Source organism: Xyrauchen texanus, chromosome 9 (genome assembly GCF_025860055.1).
Source record: "Xyrauchen texanus isolate HMW12.3.18 chromosome 9, RBS_HiC_50CHRs, whole genome shotgun sequence".
NCBI classification, from domain to species: domain Eukaryota; kingdom Metazoa; phylum Chordata; class Actinopteri; order Cypriniformes; family Catostomidae; genus Xyrauchen; species Xyrauchen texanus.
Window position 1 is genome coordinate 18194757 of NC_068284.1, and position 21497 is coordinate 18216253.

The 21497-nt window shown below is 38.1% G+C and overlaps 1 protein-coding gene across 3 annotated transcripts in view; it reads left to right on the forward strand.

The window, feature by feature from the left end:
* Positions 1–21497, forward strand: part of LOC127649264 (elongation of very long chain fatty acids protein 1-like) — a 76659-nt gene that overhangs the window by 54373 nt on the left and 789 nt on the right. For 2 of the 3 annotated variants that reach the window (XM_052134295.1, XM_052134294.1), the window contains exons 2-7: positions 12994–13084; positions 13612–13802; positions 14386–14466; positions 14623–14679; positions 14798–14903; positions 19932–20071. In XM_052134295.1, coding sequence (XP_051990255.1) covers positions 13024–13084; positions 13612–13802; positions 14386–14466; positions 14623–14679; positions 14798–14903; positions 19932–20071 — 636 coding nt within the window. In that variant the 5' untranslated portion in view covers positions 12994–13023. Of the gene's footprint in view, positions 1–10791; positions 11104–12993; positions 13085–13611; positions 13803–14385; positions 14467–14622; positions 14680–14797; positions 14904–19931; positions 20072–21497 lie in introns of those variants that run through there. The other variant, XM_052134293.1, reaches the window with a different exon arrangement.

The following is a 21497-nucleotide window of genomic DNA, read 5'->3' on the forward strand; positions in this document are numbered from 1 at the left end:
TTAACATTTGTCTGCCGTCTGAATATACCAAGCAGAAAAGTGATGAAAAATACAAAACAGGGCCAGAGTTCAGCAAATGATACCAACATGTCAACTTGTCATGTTTTCTCAGTCAGTCAGCCACGGGGTTTATGGAACAAAGTGAAGGAGAGGCACACATAATCCTCAGACATAAGGTGTGATGATGATAATAATGAATGTTAAATGAGGTATTGGGAGTGTAGTCAAATAATCACAACTATAGGGCAGAACCACAGCCACTTCTTCTGTTTACACACACACTGCTTTTACAAACAACGTCCACAATATTCCAGAGGAAAAACAAACATATGAAGCTACTGTACATGGTGTAAGTTATCTGATGCTATTTATTTATATATGCTGGATTTCATAAAATGATTAGAGCACTAATTTTGGCTAATTAATAATTGAAATTATGATATCAACAAAAGGTCAGGATTCAAAAATCTGCCCCTTGAGGTACTACATTTATTATCTCACTGAATCCAGTTGGTTGTGAAAGCATTGCCTGTGGCAGTTCTTGATTTCGTCACACTCTGGGATTTTTTTTGACATACATTTTGGTATTCGTCATTTGTTATCTATTGTAGTTGCATTTACTCACAAGCAAATGGAAATTTTTAGCACATTTTGTCCATTAAATGAGCTTAGCTGATTCTGATCTCGTCATTCATCTTTGACCACTGTAAGAACTTTTTATAGTTTGTGTAGTGCTATTAAATTAATAGATCCAAAAATCTCTCCCTCTCTCCTTTTCTTTGTCTGTCTTGAGCTCTGTTTCGTGGATGCTGATATTCCTTCATTGTTTGTGTAAAGAAGAATTCAGATGGTAGTGGGCCCATTCATTCATGTGTACTCTAATACCTCCTTTTTGTTCCTCAGTATCCTTGGACATGCTCAATGGGTGTGGCCAAGACTAATAATGTAAATTTAAAACATTTACATCCTTCTTAAAATAAGCATACTGTATATTATTAGTAGTGCTTGCTTTAGCAAGGCACCTCTAGTACTGTTACTCTTTCCTTCATTTAGGGGTTTTTCAGTTGTTCTCCTTACAAATTTCGCCATCTACCTCATCTCAAAGCGTTTGTCGTACACCTGTGATTGAGGTGTCAAATCGACTGCCTTAATGGGGAGAGGTGCGCTATGACTTTGCCCAGCAGGTGAAAAAAGGAACAACAAAAAAATCCTCAAATTTAAAATGCAAAGTTATAGTGCTCATATCTCGATATCTGAATGTCATAGAGACATGTGGGTGTGCTCATTTGACTCTGGCTAGCAAGCAGCCTTTAAGTATCACCCTGATAACTGCCTAGCCATGTGCTAGCAACCCTCCAGAGCACCCTCGCAACCATATAGCAGTATAACCCAGCCATATCGCTGCACCAGAACATCGAGACATGGGGTTGGGTTCTTGACAGTGGGGTTTTGTTTGTCCCTTGGTGGGGCATTGTGGTCACAAGTGTTCCCACAGCAAAGACCATTCACATTTTCTTCAGAAATTGTAGCTATATAGTTCTACGTATATATAATTTTTTTTTTTTTTATTTATTTATATTTTAAATTTAAAAATTTGTTTAACTATAAATAATGTACTATAAATAAAGTTATTATACTTTTAATTTTTTTACTTTGAGTAGTGGACAAAGATCAACAAAGATCTCTATACAGGAAGGTGTGAATGCATGCAAGTTAATCTGTTACTGGCTATTTTCATCTCTAGATAAGACAACTGGTATACAGTGAGGAAAATAAGTATTTGAACACCCTGCTATTTTGCAAGTTCTCCCACATAGAAATCATGGAGGGGTCTGAAATTGTCATTGTAGGTGCATGTCCACTGTGAGAGACATAATCAAAAAAAAAAAAATCCAGAAATCACAATGTATGATTTTTTAACTATTTATTTGTATGATACAGCTGCAAATAAGTATTTGAACACCTGAGAAAATCAATGTTAATATTTGGTACAGTAGCCTTTGTTTGCAATTACAGAGGTCAAACGTTTCCTGTAGTTTTTCACCAGGTTTGCACACACTGCAGGAGGGATTTTGGCCCACTCCTCCACACAGATCTTCTCTAGATCAGTCAGGTTTCTGGGCTGTCGCTGAGAAACACTGAGTTTGAGCTCCCTCCAAAGATTCTCTATTGGGTTTAGGTCTGGAGACTGGCTAGGCCACACCAGAACCTTGATATGCTTCTTACAGAGCCACTCCTTGGTTATCCTGGCTGTGTGCTTCGGGTCATTGTCATGTTGGAAGACCCCTCCTCGACCCATCTTCAATGCTCTAACTGAGGGAAGGAGGTTGTTCCCCAAAATCTCGCAATACATGGCCCCGGTCATCCTCTCCTTAATACAGTGCAGTCGCCCTGTCCCATGTGCAGAAAAACACCCCCAAAGCATGATGCTACCACCCCCATGCTTCACAGTAGGGATGGTGTTCTTGGGATGGTACTCATCATTCTTCTTCCTCCAAACACGGTTAGTGGAATTATGACCAAAAAGTTCTATTTTGGTCTCATCTGACCACATGACTTTCTCCCATGACTCCTCTGGATCATCCAAATGGTCATTGGCAAAATTGAGACGGGCCTTGACATGTGCTTGTTTAAGCAGGGGAACCTTCCGTGCCATGCATGATTTCAAACCATGATGTCTTAGTGTATTACCAACAGTAACCTTGGAAACGGTGGTCCCAGCTCTTTTCAGGTCATTGACCAGCTCCTCCCGTGTAGTTCTGGGCTGATTTCTCACCTTTCTTAGGATCATTGAGACCCCACGAGGTGAGATCTTGCATGGAGCCCCAGTCCGAGGGAGATTGACAGTCATGTTTAGCTTCTTCCATTTTCTAATGATTGCTCCAACAGTGGACCTTTTTTCACCAAGCTGCTTGGCAATTTCCCCGTAGCCCTTTCCAGCCTTGTGGAGGTGTACAATTTTGTCTCTAGTGTCTTTGGACAGCTCTTTGGTCTTGGCCATGTTAGTAGTTGGATTCTTACTGATTGTATGGGGTGGACAGGTGTCTTTATGCAGCTAACGACCTCAAACAGGTGCATCTATTTTAGGATAATAAATGGAGTGGAGGTGGACATTTTAAATGCAGACTAACAGGTGTTTGAGGGTCAGAATTCTAGCTGATAGACAGGTGTTCAAATACTTATTTGCAGCTGTATCATACAAATAAATAGTTAAAAAATCATACATTGTGATTTCTGGATTTTTCTTTTTTGATTATGTCTCTCACAGTGGACATGCACCTACGATGACAATTTCAGACCCCTCCATGATTTCCAAGTGGGAGAACTTGCAAAATAGCAGGGTGTTCAAATACTTATTTTCCTCACTGTATTTTATTGCTTTACATGATCAAATAGCATAGTTAACTCCGTTAAGTGTTTGTGTCCTTAGCCACAGGAAGTTCATTCATAACCATATCAGGGCTCGTTGATCATGTGGAAAATGTTAGAAATCACAGTGACTGTTGGTGCTTTCTATTTTATACCTAATAATGAGTGCTAATAAGATTACATTAGAATATGTATTTTTTTATATATATATATATATATACAGTATATGTATGTGTGTGTGTGTGTGTGTCATTAAATCATTTAAGTAAATTTTTTTTCCTCATTATTGTACACACAGCACCCCATATTGACAGAAAAACACATTGTTGACATTTTTGCACATTTATTAAAAAAGAAAAACAGAAAATTCACATGGTCCTAGTATTCAGACCCTTTGCTGTGACACTCATATATTTAACTCAGGTGCTGTCCATTTCTTCTGATCATCCTTGAGATGGTTCTACACCTTCAATTGAGTCCAGCTGTGTTTGATTATACTGATTGGACTTGATTAGGAAAGCCACACACCTGTCTAAATAAGACCTTACAGCTCACAGTGCATGTCAGAGCAAATGAGAATCATGAGGCCATATTTTGTGGCAAGGCACAGATCTTTACAAAAACATTTCTGCTGCCCTTAAGGTTCATAAGAGCACAGTGGCCTCCATAATCCTTAAATGGAAGATGTTTGGGACGACCAGAACCCTTCCTAGAGCTGGCCGTCCGGCCAAACTGAGCTATCGGGGGAGAAGAGCCTTGGTGAGAAAGGTAAAGAAGAACCCAAAGATCACTGTGGCTGAGCTCCAGAGATGCAGTCGGGAGATGGGAGAAAGTTGTAGTAAGTCAACCATCACTGCAGCCATCCACCAGTCGGGGCTTTATGGCAGAGTGGCCCGACGGAAGCCTCTCCTCAGTGCAAGACACATGAAAGCCTGCATGGAGTTTGCTAAAAAACACCTGAAGGACTCCAAGATGGTGATAAATAAGATTCTCTGGTCTGATGAGACCAAGATAGAACTTTTGGCCTTAATTCTAAGCGGTATGTGTGGAGAAAACCAGACACTGCTCATCACCTGTCCAATACAGTCTCAACAGTGAAGCATGGTGGTGGCAGCATCATGCTGTGGGGGTGTTTTTCAGCTGCAGGGACAGGACGACTGGTTGCAATCGAGGGAAAGATGAATGCGGCCAAGTACAGGGATATCCTGGACGAAAACCTTCTCCAGAGTGCTCTGGACCTCAGACTGGGCCGAAGGTTCACCTTCCAACAAGACAATGACCCTAAGCACACCGCTAAAATAACGAAGGAGTGGCTTCACAACAACTCCGTGACTGTTCTTGAATGGCCCAGCCAGAGCCCTGACTTAAACCCAATTGAGCATCTCTGGAGAGACCTGAAAATGGCTGTCCACCAACGTTTACCATCCAACCTGACAGAACTGGAGAGGATCTGCAAGGAGGAATGGCAGAGGATACCCAAATCCAGATGTGAAAAAATTGTTGCATCTTTCCCAAAAAGACTCATGGCTGTATTAGATCAAAAGGGTGCTTCTACTAAATACTGAACAAAGTGTCTGAATACTTAGGACCATGTGATATTTCAGTTTTTCTTTTTTAATAAATGTGCAAAAATGTCAACAATTCTGTATTTTTCTGTCAATGTGGGGTGCTGTGTGTACAATGAGGAAAAAAAAATGAACTTAAATGATTTTAGCAAACGGCTGCAGTATAACAGAGTGAAAAATTTAAGGGGGTCTGAATACTTTCCGTACCCACTGTGTATATATATATATATATATATATATATATATATATATATATATATGTATATACACACAATATATATGAAATGTGATTTTACTAAATTAACTATTTCATGGGTTGTGACATCACTTGTATCATTTATCACATTGCTTTTGTCAGAGCAAATGGCTGTAGAGTTGAGACTCCCCACTCACGTCAGGATTTTTGTCATTCTTCACCTCCTCCCAGACTGAGTCAGTTTGACGGATCCCACACCCTGTCCTCAGCATCTGAGGAACTGGTCAGACCAGTGTTGCGGGAATCCACTGAAACTTACTTGGGCATGGAAGTGTCCCTGTGTAGAACAAGTGCCACATGTTAACTCCGCGCTGATGGGCTCATTGACTCATCACACATACAGTTGAAGTCAGAAGTTTACAAATACCTTAGCCAAATACATTTAAACTACTTGTTTCACAATTCCTGACATTTAATCGTAGAAACTTTCCCTGTCTTAGGTCAGTTAGGATCACTACTTTATTTTAAGAATGTGAAATGTCAGAATAATAGTAGAGACAATTATTTATTTAAGCTTTTATTTCTTTCATCACATACCCAGTGGGTCAGAAGTTTACATGCAATTTGTTAGAATCTGGCAGACGTTTTGGGTAGCCTTCCACGAGCTTCTCACAATAAGTTGCTGGAATTTTGGCCCATTCCTCCTGACAGAACTGTTGTAACTGAGTCAGGTTTGACTGCACACGCTTTTCAATTCTGCCCACAAATTTCAAATCAGATTGAGGTCAGAGCTTTGTGATGGCCACTTCAATACCTTGACTTTGTTGTCCTTGAGCAATTTTGCCACAACTTTGGAGGAATGCTTGGGGACATTGTCCATTTGAAAGACCCATTGGCAACTGAACTTTAACTTCCTGGCTGATGTCTTGAGATGTTGCTTCAATATATCCACATAATTTTCCTTCCTCATAATGCCATCTATTTTGTGAAGAGTATCAGTCCCTCCTGCAGCAAAGCACCCCCACAACATGATGCTGCTGCTCCCATGCCTCACAGTCGGGATGGTGTTCTTCGGCTTGCAAGCCTCACCCTTTTTCCTCCAAAAAATAATGATGGTCGTTATGGCCAAACAGTTCCATTTTTGTTTGAATAGACCAGAGAACATTTCTCCAAAAAGTATAATCTTTGTCCCATGTAACAAACTGTAGTCTGGCTTTTTTTATGACTGTTTTGGAGCAGTGGCTTCTTCCTTGCTGGGCAGCCTTTCAGGTTATGTCGATATAGGACTCGTTTTACTGTAAATATAGATACTTGTCTACCTGTTTCCTCCAGCATCTTCACAAGGTCCTTTGCTGTTGTTCTGGGATTGATTTGCACTTTTTGCACCAACCTACGTTCATCTCTAGGAGGCGGAATGTGTCTCCTTCCTGAGCGGTACGATGGCTGTGTGGTCCCATGGTGTTTATACTTGCATACTATTGTTTGTACAGATGAACGTTGTACTTTCAGGCATTTGGAAATTGCTCCCAAGGATGAACTAGACATGTGCAGGTCCAAAAAAATTTTTTTTAGGTCCTCTTTATTTTTATTTTCCCATGATGCCAAGCAAAGAGGCACTGAGTTTGAAGGTAGGCCTTAAAATACATCCACAGGTACACCTCCAATTCAGTACACCACCTATCATAAGCTAATTGTCTAAAGGCTTGACTTAATTTTCTGGAATTGTCCAAGCTGCTTAAAGGCACAGTTAACTTTGTATATAAACTTCTGACCCATTAGAATTGTGATATAGTCAATTAAAAGTGAAATAATCTGTTTGTAAACAATTATTTGGAAAATTACTAGTGTTATGCACAAAGTTGTTGTCCTAAAGGACTTGCCAAAACTATAGTTTGCTAATATTAAATCTGTGGATTGGTTAAAAAAATGTGGTTTAATGACTTCAACCTATAGTATCTCACAAAAGTGAGTACACCCCTCACATTTTTGTAAATATTTGATTATATCTTTTCATGTGCCAACACTGAAGAAATGACACTTTGCTACAATGTAAAGTTGTGAGTGTATAACAGTGTAAATTTGCTGTCCCCTCAAAATAACTCAACACACAGCATTAATGTCTGAACCGCTGGCAACAAAAGTGAGTACACCCCTAAGTGAAAATGTCCAAATTGGGCCCAAAGTGTCAATATTTTGTGTGGCCACCATTATTTTCCAGCACTGCTTTAACCCTCTTGGGCATGGAGTTTACCAGAGCATCACCAGTTGCCACTGGAGTCCTCTTCCACTCCTCCACGACGACATCACGGAACTGGTGGATGTTAGAGATCTTGTGCTCCACCTCCTTCCATTTGAGGATGCCCCACAGATGCTCAATAGGGTTTAGGTCTGGAGACATGCTTGGCCAGTCCATCACCTTCACCCTCAGCTTCTTTAGCAAGGGATTGGTCATCTTGGAGGTGTCTTTGGGGTTGTTATCATGTTAGAATACTGCCCTGCGGCCCAGTCTCCGAAGGGAGGGGATCATGCAAGGACCCCCCATCTGAGGGTTGTCCCCCCCTAAAATATCATTAAAATATGTGTTTTGTAAATAATATAATGATATATTCTTAAAATAATTGTTTAAGAAATAAAATAATACAAATGCAAATGGGGCAACAACAAAAAAAAACAAAAATTGCTCTTGAGAATTGTTATGTTTATTGTCCCCACCAACATTTTGATGAAATTTTCGCCACTCAACTTCTTTGGTCGACCATGGCGAGGCCTGTTCTGAGTGGAACCTGTCCTGTTAATCCGCTGTCTGATCTTTGCCACCATGCTGCAGCTCAGTGTCAGGGTCTTGGCAATCTTCTTATAGCCTAGGCCATCTTTATGTAGAGCAACAATTCTTTTTTTCAGATCCTCAGAGTTCTTTGCCATGTGGTGCCATGTTGAACTTCCAGTGACCAGAATGAGGGAGTGTGAGAGCGATGACACCGAATTTAAAACACCTGCTCCCCATTCACAGCTGAGATCTTGTAGCACTAATGAGTCACTTGACACCGGGGAGGTAAAATGGCTAATTGGGCCAAATTTGGACATTTTCACTTAGGGGTGTACTAACTTTTGTTGCCAGTGGTTCAGACATTAATGGCTGTGTGTTGAGTTATTTTGAGGGGACAGCTAATTTACACTGTTATGCAAGCTGTACACTCACAACTTTACATTGTAGCAAAGTGTAATTTCTTCAGTGTTGTCACATGAAAAGATATAATCAAATATTTACAAAAATGTGAGGGGTGTACTCACTTTTGTGAGATACTGTAAGTGTATGTAAATTTCTGACATCACCTGTATGTCTATACGTTGTCATTGTTGCTGCTGTTGTTGCATGTGATGGTATAAAATTTTCATCATAATAATTGCTGAAGTTTTTATCACAGTATATTACAAAAATGGGCTGAACGATAAACAAACTTTATTTTTGTTCTCTTAAAAATGAGTTTCATTCATTTTTCAATACCAAACTGGCTTTTTGAATTAACAGATAACAAAGAGCTGGGCCTTATCTTGTTGAGGCTAATGTTAGAGTAAGGCTTGACTCATTTTTATTTATCCAGCTACTAGGCTACAACAATATTATACCAGTTAAAAACGGCCAGTTGCTACTATATAGCTAGGCGCTAGCTACAAATTGAATAAGTTTACTCGCATTGTATGGTGTGGCATTCAAATTTGAAATTAATATTGCAATCACCATTTTGCCACATTGCCATTATCAATTACAGGACTTAGTATTAGCTGATTACAACTATATTTTAGTTGTTACAAGACACAAACTTTACTGTGTAGCTAGTGGAGTTTTAGCAAACCACTTCAAGCAAGCTACACAACTGCAAATGGCAATAACGGTTCACGTGATTTGATGTCTTAGGTGTCATTATTGAATACCGTCACACGCTGTCTCACTTGGAATATCTAGATTGAGATGTACACTGGTGACAAAAAGTTTGGAATAGGTTTTGGTAGGAAATTGGCACTTTAATTCACCAAAGTGGCATTCAACTGATCACAAAGTATAGTCAGGACATTACTGATATAAAAAACGGCACCATCACTATTTGACAAAAGTCATTTTTGATCAAATCTAGACAGGCCCTATTTCCAGCAGCCATCACTCCAACACCTTATCCTTGAGTAATTATGATAAATTGCTAATTTGGTACTAAAAACAATCACTTGGAATTTTATCAAACACAGATGAAAGCTATTTGGTTCGTTAAATGGAGCTTAACTTTGTCTTTGTATTTGAGCTGCCACAGTATGCAATAGACTAGCATGTCTTAAGGTCAATATTAGGTAAAAACGGCTTTCTCTAAAAACACGTCAGTCAATCATTGTTGTGAGGAATGAAATCTATACAATGCTTGAAATTGCCAAAAAACTGAAGATTTCATACAAAGGTGTACACTACAGTCTTCAAAGACAAAAGACAACTGGCTCTAACAAGGACAGAAAGAGATGTGGAAGGTCAGATGTACAACTAAACAAGAGGAGAAGTACGTCAGAGTCTCTAGTTTGAGAAAAAAAGACGCCTCACATGTCCTCAACTGACAGCTTCATTGAATTCTACCCACTCAACACCAATTTCATGTACAACAGTAAAGAGAAGACTTTAGAGGCCATATGGGAAGAATTGCAAAGAAAACCCCACTTTTGAAACAGAAAAACAAAAAGAAAAGATTAGAGTGGGCAAAAAAACAAACAATGGACAACAAATAATTGGAAAAGAGTGCTATGAATCTTAACCCCATTGAGCTTTAGTGGGGTCATCTAGACTGTAAGGTGTGTGACAAGACAGCCACATTTATGGTAAGTGCTACAGGAAACATGGGTTGAAATGTCACCTGAGTATCTGGACAAAACTGACAGCTGGAATGCCAAGGATCTGCAAAGCTGTCATTGCTGCACGTGTAGGATTTTTTGATGAGAACTCTTTGAAGTAGTTTAAGAATAAAAGTACCACATTCCGTAAGAGCAAAATCTGTACATTATTCCAAACTTTTGGCCACAAGTGTAAATGGAGGCCCAGATAACCCAGATGTTCATCAGTGTCATACTTTGACAAATGAAAGTAAATTAATTTATATAGTACTTGATCCCTATGTGTTTTCCCTTATAAAAGGGTGGCTATAATGTAACATTTCCACATTAAATTTTCTTGTGTGGAAAAGAAAATGGTTGTGTGATATTTTCAACCCCACTAGACTTTAATATTACACAGTGCATCTGTTATTTATGTTGAATCACCTACTATTGATCAAGAAGTTAAAATTGTATTTATTAGAATTAGATTTTTTTTTTTTTTTTTTTTTTTTTTTGCAAATGTGGCATATTTATTTTTTCCGTTTTTCCAAGGCTTTGACAATTGGTCTTATTCTCAGTGAACAAGCCTTGCACCCATTTTTTGTGATTCTAGGGAAACAAAAGACTTCATTGTTGAGCCATCAGCGCTCAATTCTCGCCTACTTCCACTGCATGACAAAAACCATACCAGTATCAGAGCCAACCACTGACCAGCCTCACTCTCAATAGCCAATCGTTGAGTTTCAAGAGGCGGTTCCTGTTAGATGAATGCAGGTTGCAATCCTGAAACCAGGCGGGTGTTGTCTCTTTTGAATGAGCTGCTGCTCCGGTTTAAATTGGGCGGAGACTGACTCTTCTCAGTGCGGGCCTGTCACTGCCTTGCCAAAGCTTCCACAGGAATACATTGCACTTCATTTTCTCTGTCAGTACATTGGTGACAACTGTTGTGATTGAAAGAAAGAATTAAGACACTGGAAAGAAAAAAGGTTTCCACAGCTCAATTATTTTTGCCCCTGTGGGGCAGTATTTTCCCCCATTTTAATTTTATTTATTTGTGTATAGGACTACATTTTTTTTATCTGGAGTAACTGTATGAGAGAACCCGAGTGGAAAGAAAGATAACAGGTAAGGTAAACTTGTCAGCTCAAATAATTGTAAAATAGCCTTGCTGTATTGTTAATGTAGTTGCCTGACTATGATAGAAAGAGTTGACTCACTATTACAATGCTGTTTATGATCTTGTTTGCGTCTGTCCGGATTTCATTTTGGTGCCCCATCTCTGCGTATGGTTGACCGTTTTTGATTCACTTTCTTTACGTTTTCAGTAGCAGTTCCTGTCTAGTGAGTAAATCTGATTATGTGACGGGATCGTAAAATATCTACCTTTCTCCACCTCACCAGTTCGACTAGCTTTGTTTGCACTTAGTCATTGAATGTCTAGTAGTATAGAACAGCTTAATCATTACAGGTGATTTTAGAGTTTATTTTAAATGTCCTGGTATTTTAGACATTTGAATTGATTAAGAGCTGGTACCATGGTGCACTGTTCCTTTTTGAGCTTATTTTCTTTATTTTTATTTTTTATAAAAACTGTCCTTAAACAACCTACGAACTTGCATGATTCGGTTGAAATAATTTTTTTCAGGGAGTGAAAATTATATATATATATATATTTTATCATGGTTCAAAAGATTTTCTGATCAAAACAATTGTGTTTTGTCTCTTGTGACTTTTGTGGTGATTTTGTTCTCTTCTGATGAAGTAGGTGCTTGTAGCATTAGATCTGTAGGCAGATCGGCATTTCTTTGTCGTCCTGTCCCATTGTTTCTGTGCATATAAACAGCTGTGGAGAATAATATTTATGCCTTTTTTTGTTTGTTCTTTTTGCCTTGTTTGATCACACACGTGTCAGAAAGCATGGAAACACGCTGACTAGTCTGTTCATTCAAACCAGGCCAATGACTTGGTTTGCAACTCTCATTTTTGACAACTGTGTCTGAAAATCAGTTTTCCAACTGCAAACATTTGTACATATTGTTACTTATTGCAACTTAATGGTGCCAAATAAGATTGCTTAATTTAAAATCATTTCCACAATATTTACTAAAAATTCACAAAACAGAAAAAGATAGAAAATGTTCACTGTCCAGTGACAAAATTTGAGTATTTTGGAACTGACACAACAAAATATGACTCCTATTATACGGCTGAGTGGGCATAGTTACAGGTTGTTGTGATTGTTAAAATTGCCAAATATTAGCTGCGTTCAAATCTGGTCAAAACAAATGGCCTATTTCTATCCAACTAGTAATGAGTCATATGAGATAGCAAAACTTTAAGATATCGTATGACTTGGCTCCTACAAAAAGTTATTAATGTTATCACCATGGAGACCAACCAATCAACAAACAGCATTTCATACATTTTGATACATTACAGGCAACTTAAGTTATAAGTTTAACTGGAAAGAAAACATCTGTTAACAAATTTGGTTCTATTTGGTTCCGTATTTATTTATGCAATACAAATGACTGTTGTAGCTCAGTAACCTGTAATACACTTACCACGTCTTATTTCTACAAGCTATTTTCCAATTAAAATCATGGTAAGGTTTGGGTTAGGGGTGAAACATAATTTATTGGTTCACTTCTATCTCTGTTGGAACAAAAAGTCCCAATTTGTACAATTTCTCATGATTTCACCAACTCATCCTATTATTACAACTTGTCATGAGACCCAGGTTGATCTATCATTTGTAGTAATTGCTCTTTAGGCTAAATGCACACCTTAGAATTAATTAGTTTGGCTCTAGTAACCATTGCAACATCGTCTAACATGTGCCGATCAGGTACGGCTATATCTTGTTCATTTGCCAGCTGTTTCCTGTTTGCTTTGGTGGGCTGTCATTGTTGACTGTCCTCCTGAAAACAGCACAGCCTCTGTCTAGCATTTCTTGCTGTATTTTCAGTGTCTGTGCACCTAGTTGGGGCTAACAAATGTACTTCTGTCCTCCAGTTGATTAGTGTTTGAAGAAATAAAGACAAGATGTTGGGAGAGGTGGTTTCAAACATCTTGAAGTTCTATGACTACCTTCTCAAACGAACTGGTAAGAGCTCATTGTATTAATTCGGCTTCAAACTGTAGTGTGTACATCAAACAAATGATTGCAGGTAATGCAGGATTTATTATTCCACTTGTCTAGATCAGGGTTCCCATGGTCATAAAAAACTAAAAATATCAGGGAAGTTTAAATGAATGTTTATGCCTGGAAAAGTCATGGAAATTTCAATAGCAAATATATGTTTTATAGTTTTGCTCTGCTCTAATGTATATCATTGGCCTGGTATTTCTCCTTAAATGCTTGTGTAGAGTAAAACTTGTGTGTAATCTGTGTGATAGTCTTATATAAGAGTAATTTCTACTCTTAAAAAGTGTAATTATTTAAATCTGCTTATTCACAATATTAATTCTTGACATACAAATGGAAATCTGTCCCACAAAATTTTTATCCAATAATCATGGATGACATGGTCATAGAATATAATTGGTCAGTTTGTGTGGGAACACTGCTAGAAGGATGTCATTACAGACACATATCATGTGATTGATCAGTTGATGTGTTATTTTCTTTAGATGCCAGAGTGCGGGATTATCCACTGATGCAGAGTCCCATACAGATGACCCTCATCTTGATGGGATATGTATTCTTCGTGCTATATGCAGGACCACGATACATGGCCAATCGCAAACCTTTCTGCCTCAAAACAACAATGATTGTCTATAATTTCTCAATGGTGGCTTATAATGCTTTAATTGTTTATGAGGTGGGATACTTTTCCATTTATTTGTGTGAATGTCAATGTAAGATGATCTTGCCTTTGTAGTATACCTAAACATTTTGCACTAAACACTAATACCTTTGAATAGAGCCTCTCCAATCAAAAGCTGAACATCTGACAAGAATTATTGATAAAAAAAAATCTTTTTAAACTAGGAAAAAAACTTAAAGGTGACGTGTGTAATTTTTGCACCACTAGCATCACCAAACAGAACTGCCAAAAAAAAAAAAAAAAATTCAAACAGGTCTTCTGAAAACTCATCTTCCATTTGTTGGTTAAACTCGCTCTGATAAGCCAATGTCGGGATGCTTAAACAAGCAGAGCAATATTTTGAAGGCACCACAGAGCCAGAGGTGTTTACACTTTTCGGGGGAAATCAGCCTAAGAATGTTTACTTTCAGTTATCTCTGCATATTAAGCTAGGTTAGAAGAAAGTATTTTAACATCAAAAAAATTACACACTTCGCCCCCTAATTGTTAATTTATTTTAAAAGATAAACTCACAATATCCTTTGCATGAGTGCTAGACATATTTTAGATCAGCCTAACACTTTCTTTTTTTTTACAGTTCTTGATGTCTGGTTGGGCAACAACATACACCTGGAGATGTGACCTCTGTGACCCCTCCAGTAGCCCACAAGCACTCAGAGTAAGTACTGCAGCAGTCCTTGTTCATTTAATTAAAAAAGAAATTCTCAGAAGTGTTTATCATCATGACCAAACAACTCATGATTTGTAAGTGTTCTTTGATTTGTAAACCATCTATATTGGTGGTGACTCATTGTGTTTCTCCTTGAATCCTCAGATGGTTCGAGCTGCCTGGTTGTTCTATTTTTCTAAATATGTTGAACTTTTTGATACGGTAAGAATACGTATTTTCCTTATCGTCTTTCCTGCTTTAAAGCTGTCTATGTAGCTTTCACCTTCCCACCAACTGCAGGATGATTTGTGAATTAACAAGAACTGTGTCTGTGATCCAGGTGTTTTTCGTGTTGAGAAAGAAGCACAGTCAGCTGACATTCCTGCACATCTTCCATCATTCCATCTTACCCTGGACATGGTGGTGGGGCATCACTCTTACTCCTGGTGAGTTACTACTGGTGCTTACTGATTTAAGGCTAAATCAGTCAGGACCACGTCCGTCAAAGAATACAAACTTGAATACAGAATTAATAATTTATTGATAGTACACAAATCAAGCATCTGTTGGTATTGCCGTTGTGGTTCTGCTCTCATCCATGCATGTATGGAGCAGGGAGAGCACAAAACAGAGAAAACAGAGCAGATCCAGCAGAAATATTACAACATTGTAAAAAAAAAAAAAAAATGTTTTAAACATTCTGACAGTACAATCCTTCATAGCATAATAGATTAAATGAACACTTAATAGAACTTTAAATACTGTATATCATGTTGATCATTCAAGAACAAGGCACAATAATACATTGAAGATAGGAATTCCAACTGTGCTTTACAGTCTTACAGCACAGAACAACAGATGTAGAGAAACAAAAGGCAAAGCTGATATACAAGAAGTGGAGGTGGTGATTGAGGAGAATGTTAAGTGCAGCTTGCATCCATGCAATGGAAAGATGGCTAATGCAATTAATTAAAATGGAGGAATTAAATAGAACTGCTCTGAGCATCTGAATTTCATCAGTAGATACAATTCTGATTGTTAGCTGACTAATGTGACCTGCCTGTGCTTCTGCTACCCTTAAATTTTACACTTATTGGCTAACTGTTCTCCTTTTGGTTATGGACTTATGCGTACAACACTCACATGAAACAAAGATTACAAAGTGTCAGATGAGAAGCATATTTAGTTCTTATGAAGCGCTGAACACAAGATAAATATCATTTGAATTTGCTGAATTTAATTGAAATTTTCAATGCCTGGAAAAACCATGTCATGTTTCTTTAAATTCCTCAGCCTCACATGAAGCCTTGCCCACTGACACACACAGATGGATATTTAAATAAATCGATATACACAATATAGAAACATATTTTTTGCCATTTTTATATTTGCATTTAGTGGCGTAGCCAGAAACTTTTAGGTTGTTGGGCCAAGAGAATTTATCATTCCCTTATGACTTGGTACACTTGACATTGCATTTTGCTAACGTATATGGGGAAGGTCCGTCCACACGACTTCGTTGAAACATCTCTATAATGACGGCAATATTATACTGCCCTACAAAACAAAAAGGCAGTAACTGCATTTTTGGTCAAAAATGAGTTATCATTTTCATGACATTCAAGGCATCCTTTGTTATGTGACAAAACATCTTATCTCAAATGTGTGTCGTTTTGGAGAAAAATGGTAGTCGTTTGTACAGTAACTGCAAAAAACCCTAGTGAAACAAAGCAAGAGTACAGTAACATCCATTACTGTATTCTTGTTATGTTTTACCTAACAAAAAATAACCCTGTTGCTGCACAGTGAAGTTACTGTTTCCATGGTGAACACACACAGCTGACTTCGCGGCATCCTCACGGGACGGTTTTAACATTTGCGATTTCACACTTCTAACTTCACACAAATTTTGTTTGAGATGGCACAAAGCCGGGAAAGAAGATGGTCGAAATGGCATTGAAAAGAAAATACCCGGAGAATGGTAAGTAACAGTGACAGATTAAACATTTAGAGGCTAGGCTATCACAATATAAACACCTGTCAGCCACCAGGGCGGGACTTCCTCTCAGAGGTCCATTCAGATAGCATTATGCTAATTGACAGGCGATGTTTTAAATAGCTTTGCTTACCTGCCCCTGATCCTCCCTGCTCCTAGCTGTAACTTTATCCTCTGTAACTTCATATCATCGCCGATGCCATGTCATCATTTTGTTGTTCATGTCACAAAGTTATAATCCAACCAGCGGTGGAAAAATATTCAATAACTAGAAAAGCATGTGGTCCTATTCAAAATAAATTTTCCCAATTTGGGCCTTGACACAGCTTAGCAATGTGAGACTTTAAGCAGCCGTTTCAGCATCAGAACAGCTTCTGGGTGGAAAATATTGACCTAAAATGGTCAAATTAGTTTGGGTTTGGTATATCCATGTTCAGGAAAACAAATGGTTCCAATTATTTCAAATACAGTGTATAACACACCCAGAGCCCAAGTTGTGGCAAAATAGTTTTTGGAGAATCTGTAGTTACCGCCTTTTTCCTTGGTATGGTGCCACGCTTTTGGTAAGTAATACAAAGCAAGAATACAGTAACTGCAAAATAGGGGTAAAATATCAAATTAAATATGAGGATTGATATGTACAAAGAATAAGCTAATATAAAGTAACAAAACAGTCACATGTCCAATAATCTACCTACAACTACTTAGGCTGGATGACAGGATAACTTTAAAGTCATTTTTCTCAGTTCTGCACTCTGCGTAGTTACTGCCTTTTTGCTTTGTAGGGCAGTATAATATTGCCTGCCTTTAAGTGCGAAGCTGTCCACTGTAAAAGCAGGTGCACAAACACCATTCCTCAGAATTTTCTTCCTTCAAGATTCATCTCTCATTTAGAAGCCCTCTACTGCTTCGTCGTCGACTAAACGACGAATCCACAAATCGCCTCTGTGCTCTAAATGGAATATGTTCACTGGTTGGTGTCTTTCACTTGGCAAAGACCCAGTAAACTGCCCCATATATGAAATTCTCATATTTCTTCAAGAGCGATTAGATGCAGGACTCACTCCCTCAACACTCAAAAAGATTATGTGTGGACTATATCTGCGTATCTTGCACCTGAAGCCGGTGCCACTATAGGCAATCATGATTTAATCATTAAGTTCCTTCGAGGAGCAAGACGATTAATCCATCTAGGCCGGCTACAGTCCTGACTTGGTACCTAACTTAGGTCCTAAAAGAACTCGTAGGCCCCTCTTTGAGCCTTTGGATTTGGGCATGCTCACTATTAAGACTGCACTACTACTGGCTCTGGTCTCAGTAAAATGGGACGGTGACTTACATGCACTATCAATTAAAAATGTATGTCTGGAGACTTTCAAAAGCCACTGTCAAACCCAGAAAAGGCTACGTGCCTAAAGTTCTAACCACGCCCTTCAGAGCTCAGGTGGTTCACCTTCAAGCCGCCGCCTTCCCTCCTCCATTTAATTCAGTTGAGCAACAATCCTTGCATTTGTTATGCCCTGTGCATGTGCCACAAACATATGTTGAGAGCACCTGCCAGTTCAGACTGTCTGATCAGCCCTTTGTGTGCTATGGAGAATGCACGAAAGGAATGTCCATCTCCAAATAAACACTTTCACACTGGATCGTTAATGCGATTGCCCTGGCTTACAAGTTGCAGGGTAAGATTTGCCCAATTGGTGTTAAAGCACACTCAACTAGCTTCCTCATGGGCATGGACGGATGGTGAGTTTAAAAGACATATGTTTTGCTGCAGGATGTTCTCAAAACACATTCGCAAGGTTTTACAACCTAGATGTAACGTCTCGCTCGTCACAATCCTCTCTGTTTATTGCACTTTCTATTTAATTTGCCAAACACATACTTATGCCCTTCCCTTTAAGTACGGGATCCCCATCATTTTACACAACCGCCTGCATTCAGGCCAATCTAATTTACCATAAGTCACAAGCACTTTCATTATAAATAAACTCTCTTCCTGACTGGGTTTGTGAAGGGGTCAATTCATACTATATGACTATAGTTCATATATTCATTCTGAGTGCTCCACTCCTGGCCCAACATGAGGGTCACTCACTTGCTGGATACTCATGTCGGTCTCATCCCACGAGACTGCCGCACCATGTTTCTCCGCTGGAAGGTTATGTCACGTAGTGTGGCATGATGGTAAGCTGGTCCCTATATATATTAGCAAAATGCAATGTCAAGTGTACGCTTTTTTTCATGTTTAACCTTCAGACATTTTTATGCATGACATATGGAATATTAGTTGGCAAAGAACAGATATTTATTATTATATGGGGATAAACCCTTTGGACTAATTAAAATGACCGATAAAAATGATTGTTGCTATGACTCCTATGGTTTACTGTCAATAAACTGACATTTATTTCTCTGATCATATAATTGTGTCTCAACTCTACTCATTAAAGTGGGGGAGAGATGACACCAATGTGGAAGAGTGATAAGAGAGAAAGCATAAAGGAATCATGTTCTGAGGTAGAGAAAAAATATTCTGAGCTATCTGAAAGTTATGACATAGAAAATTCATAGCAATAAATCCACAAACATTATATTTAGAAGGAAAAAAAAGTAGCTTGTTTATGCCATTACGAACTGCTTTTGAGACAACAAATAGAAGTTATACAGAATAAAATTCGAAATCAATTCATACATATGATATTTGTAATTAATATGATTTTATCTTAAAAATAATGTGTATGGAGTTTAAGATGTTTTGAGAGCATTTTAACATCCAAAGTTATTTAATTAATTATGTACATTCGATCTGGTTGTGATGAACAGGTAAAAAGTAATTTTTTACATTTGTTACAAAATATTTTGTTAAAATAAAGTGGTTTGAGCCGTGGCATGGGATGCCCGACAACAGAACGTGCATCTCATCGCTTTATAATGTTATAATGAACGCTTTCTAGATTTGTTTTTGAGCTGCTGTGGTTTTGAAAGCTTTGATGCTTACATGATCCAGCCCCACAGCTTCTAAAATTAGTGGTTCGTGGTTCGAGGCCAGCAAGCTTTTGGTTGTTGGTGGAATAGGGGCACAAGACAACCAGCGCTTGCATTTAACCTTAGCGCAAACGTGACATTTAGAGCAGAATTCTCCATTATTTTAGTGGAATATCTGTTTTAACTGAGATTTAAATGTGCATGCTTATCATCGGTGTCACTAAGTTTATATCAGGCACACTGAAGTTCCGTGAAGTCTTGTGCAAGAATGTAGGCTATGTGCTTTTTTTAATTTTCTGACCGGGCAGTTATTTCCTTTTAAGCAGCAGTTAATATTTCTACACACTGGGGATTCTGCTTGGTTCCAACTTCTCTCTACTTTCCTGCATGTGGACAAAATAATGAAGTATAAGGTTAATCTAGAACCCTGTGTAAACATGTCCTCTCTGGTCATATTTGTAATCCATTTGTTTTCATCTGCAAATGACAGCTGGTGGAATGGGTTCCTTCCATGCTTTGGTAAATGCATGTGTCCACGTCATCATGTACACTTACTACGGTCTGGCTGCTGCAGGACCACGCTTCCATAAGTATCTGTGGTGGAAGAAGTACATGACTGCAATCCAGCTGGTTAGTGTTAACTCTTAACTCTATGATATGCATGTGCATTTAATTAACATTTTTCAAAAAAAGTGTAACTGGAGTGGCAAGTTTTTTTAAGGTTATTTATCTTGGGCCCTGGTAACTAGACAAAACTATGTGCAAAACTATTTTCAATATCGACTTGTTGTTCAGGCAATTGACTAATCGTTCTTGAGGAAGCCCTGCATAATTAGGATAGTTTCGAGTTCACCTGACCCAGATTTGGCATGTTTCTTAGGGGGCATTTATGTAAGACATATTCTTGCATTCAAAAACAGCTAGATGGAGTGCAATGGAATGGAACCATTTGTAGAGATCTTGAGAGATGTTTTTAGAACTTAACTTTTGGATTTCTAGTTGATTATCATGACCTATCCTCTGCTGTTTACTCCAAGTATTTAAATCTGTATCAGGTGATCCAATCACAAGTGGACAGCTGAGACAGATTGGCATTTACACCTGGTATTTACATGCATTTCCTCTGACCACTTGTGGTAGTTTTTTATTGAGGTGAGGGACTCTGAACATGACTGCATTCATCACTATGACTGCATTCATCACTAGGTTTTACCAATATAACGGTCCACAAGGACAACGCAGCTTGTAAATAGCATTCACGGTCTTACAAGAAGTCCCTGAATACATCCAAATGTGGTTTCAGTGCTCAAATCACAATAATGCTTCTTGGGTGCATTTATACCTGATATTTAATGTGGTCAACTGCTACCCAATTACGATCTGATCACTGAAAGTGCATGTTAACACCAGGTGAAAAGGGGGCAAATGTGTTGCTGTATGTAGATGATGCACAAAGTTGGGACACTGTTGCTTCCAATATCTGAATTAGTTTTTAGTGAAATTCTGATGAGGTTCACATAATCTGCATCTTACACACTGAAAATGTATTGTGATTAAAAAAAATGTGTGCATATTTTATGTACATAATTGTTTTTCTATATATTTCTCTCCAATTAAACAGTTATTTTCTTTAAAAGCTGCTTGCTACCAGCAAAGTAAACTTTACTGCAATGTTTTTGAGAATCGAAGTCAAACAATGACGAAAGTATTTGAATCTGAAGTTTGTTTAACTGTATTTAAATTATTTTTAAATACATTTTTTGTTTTGATTTTTTTTAGAGATGGATATAGCTGATTATAAAATTATAGGTTCATATTAAGAAGAAAATCATAAATTAAAATACAAATCTCAGAAATTCTTATTATAAACAAACTAGGCTAAAGGTCAAGCTTCCTTGTTCCACGGGCATCTTAACAATTTTATCAAATGTAACGTAACAATTCTGATTCAAATTCTTTAGTCATTGTTCTTGCTCTATAGTAGTGCAGTAGTTTAACTTCACTGTTGTGTGTTGTTTGTAACAGTAATAACTTTAATTTCCTTACTCTAATGGAT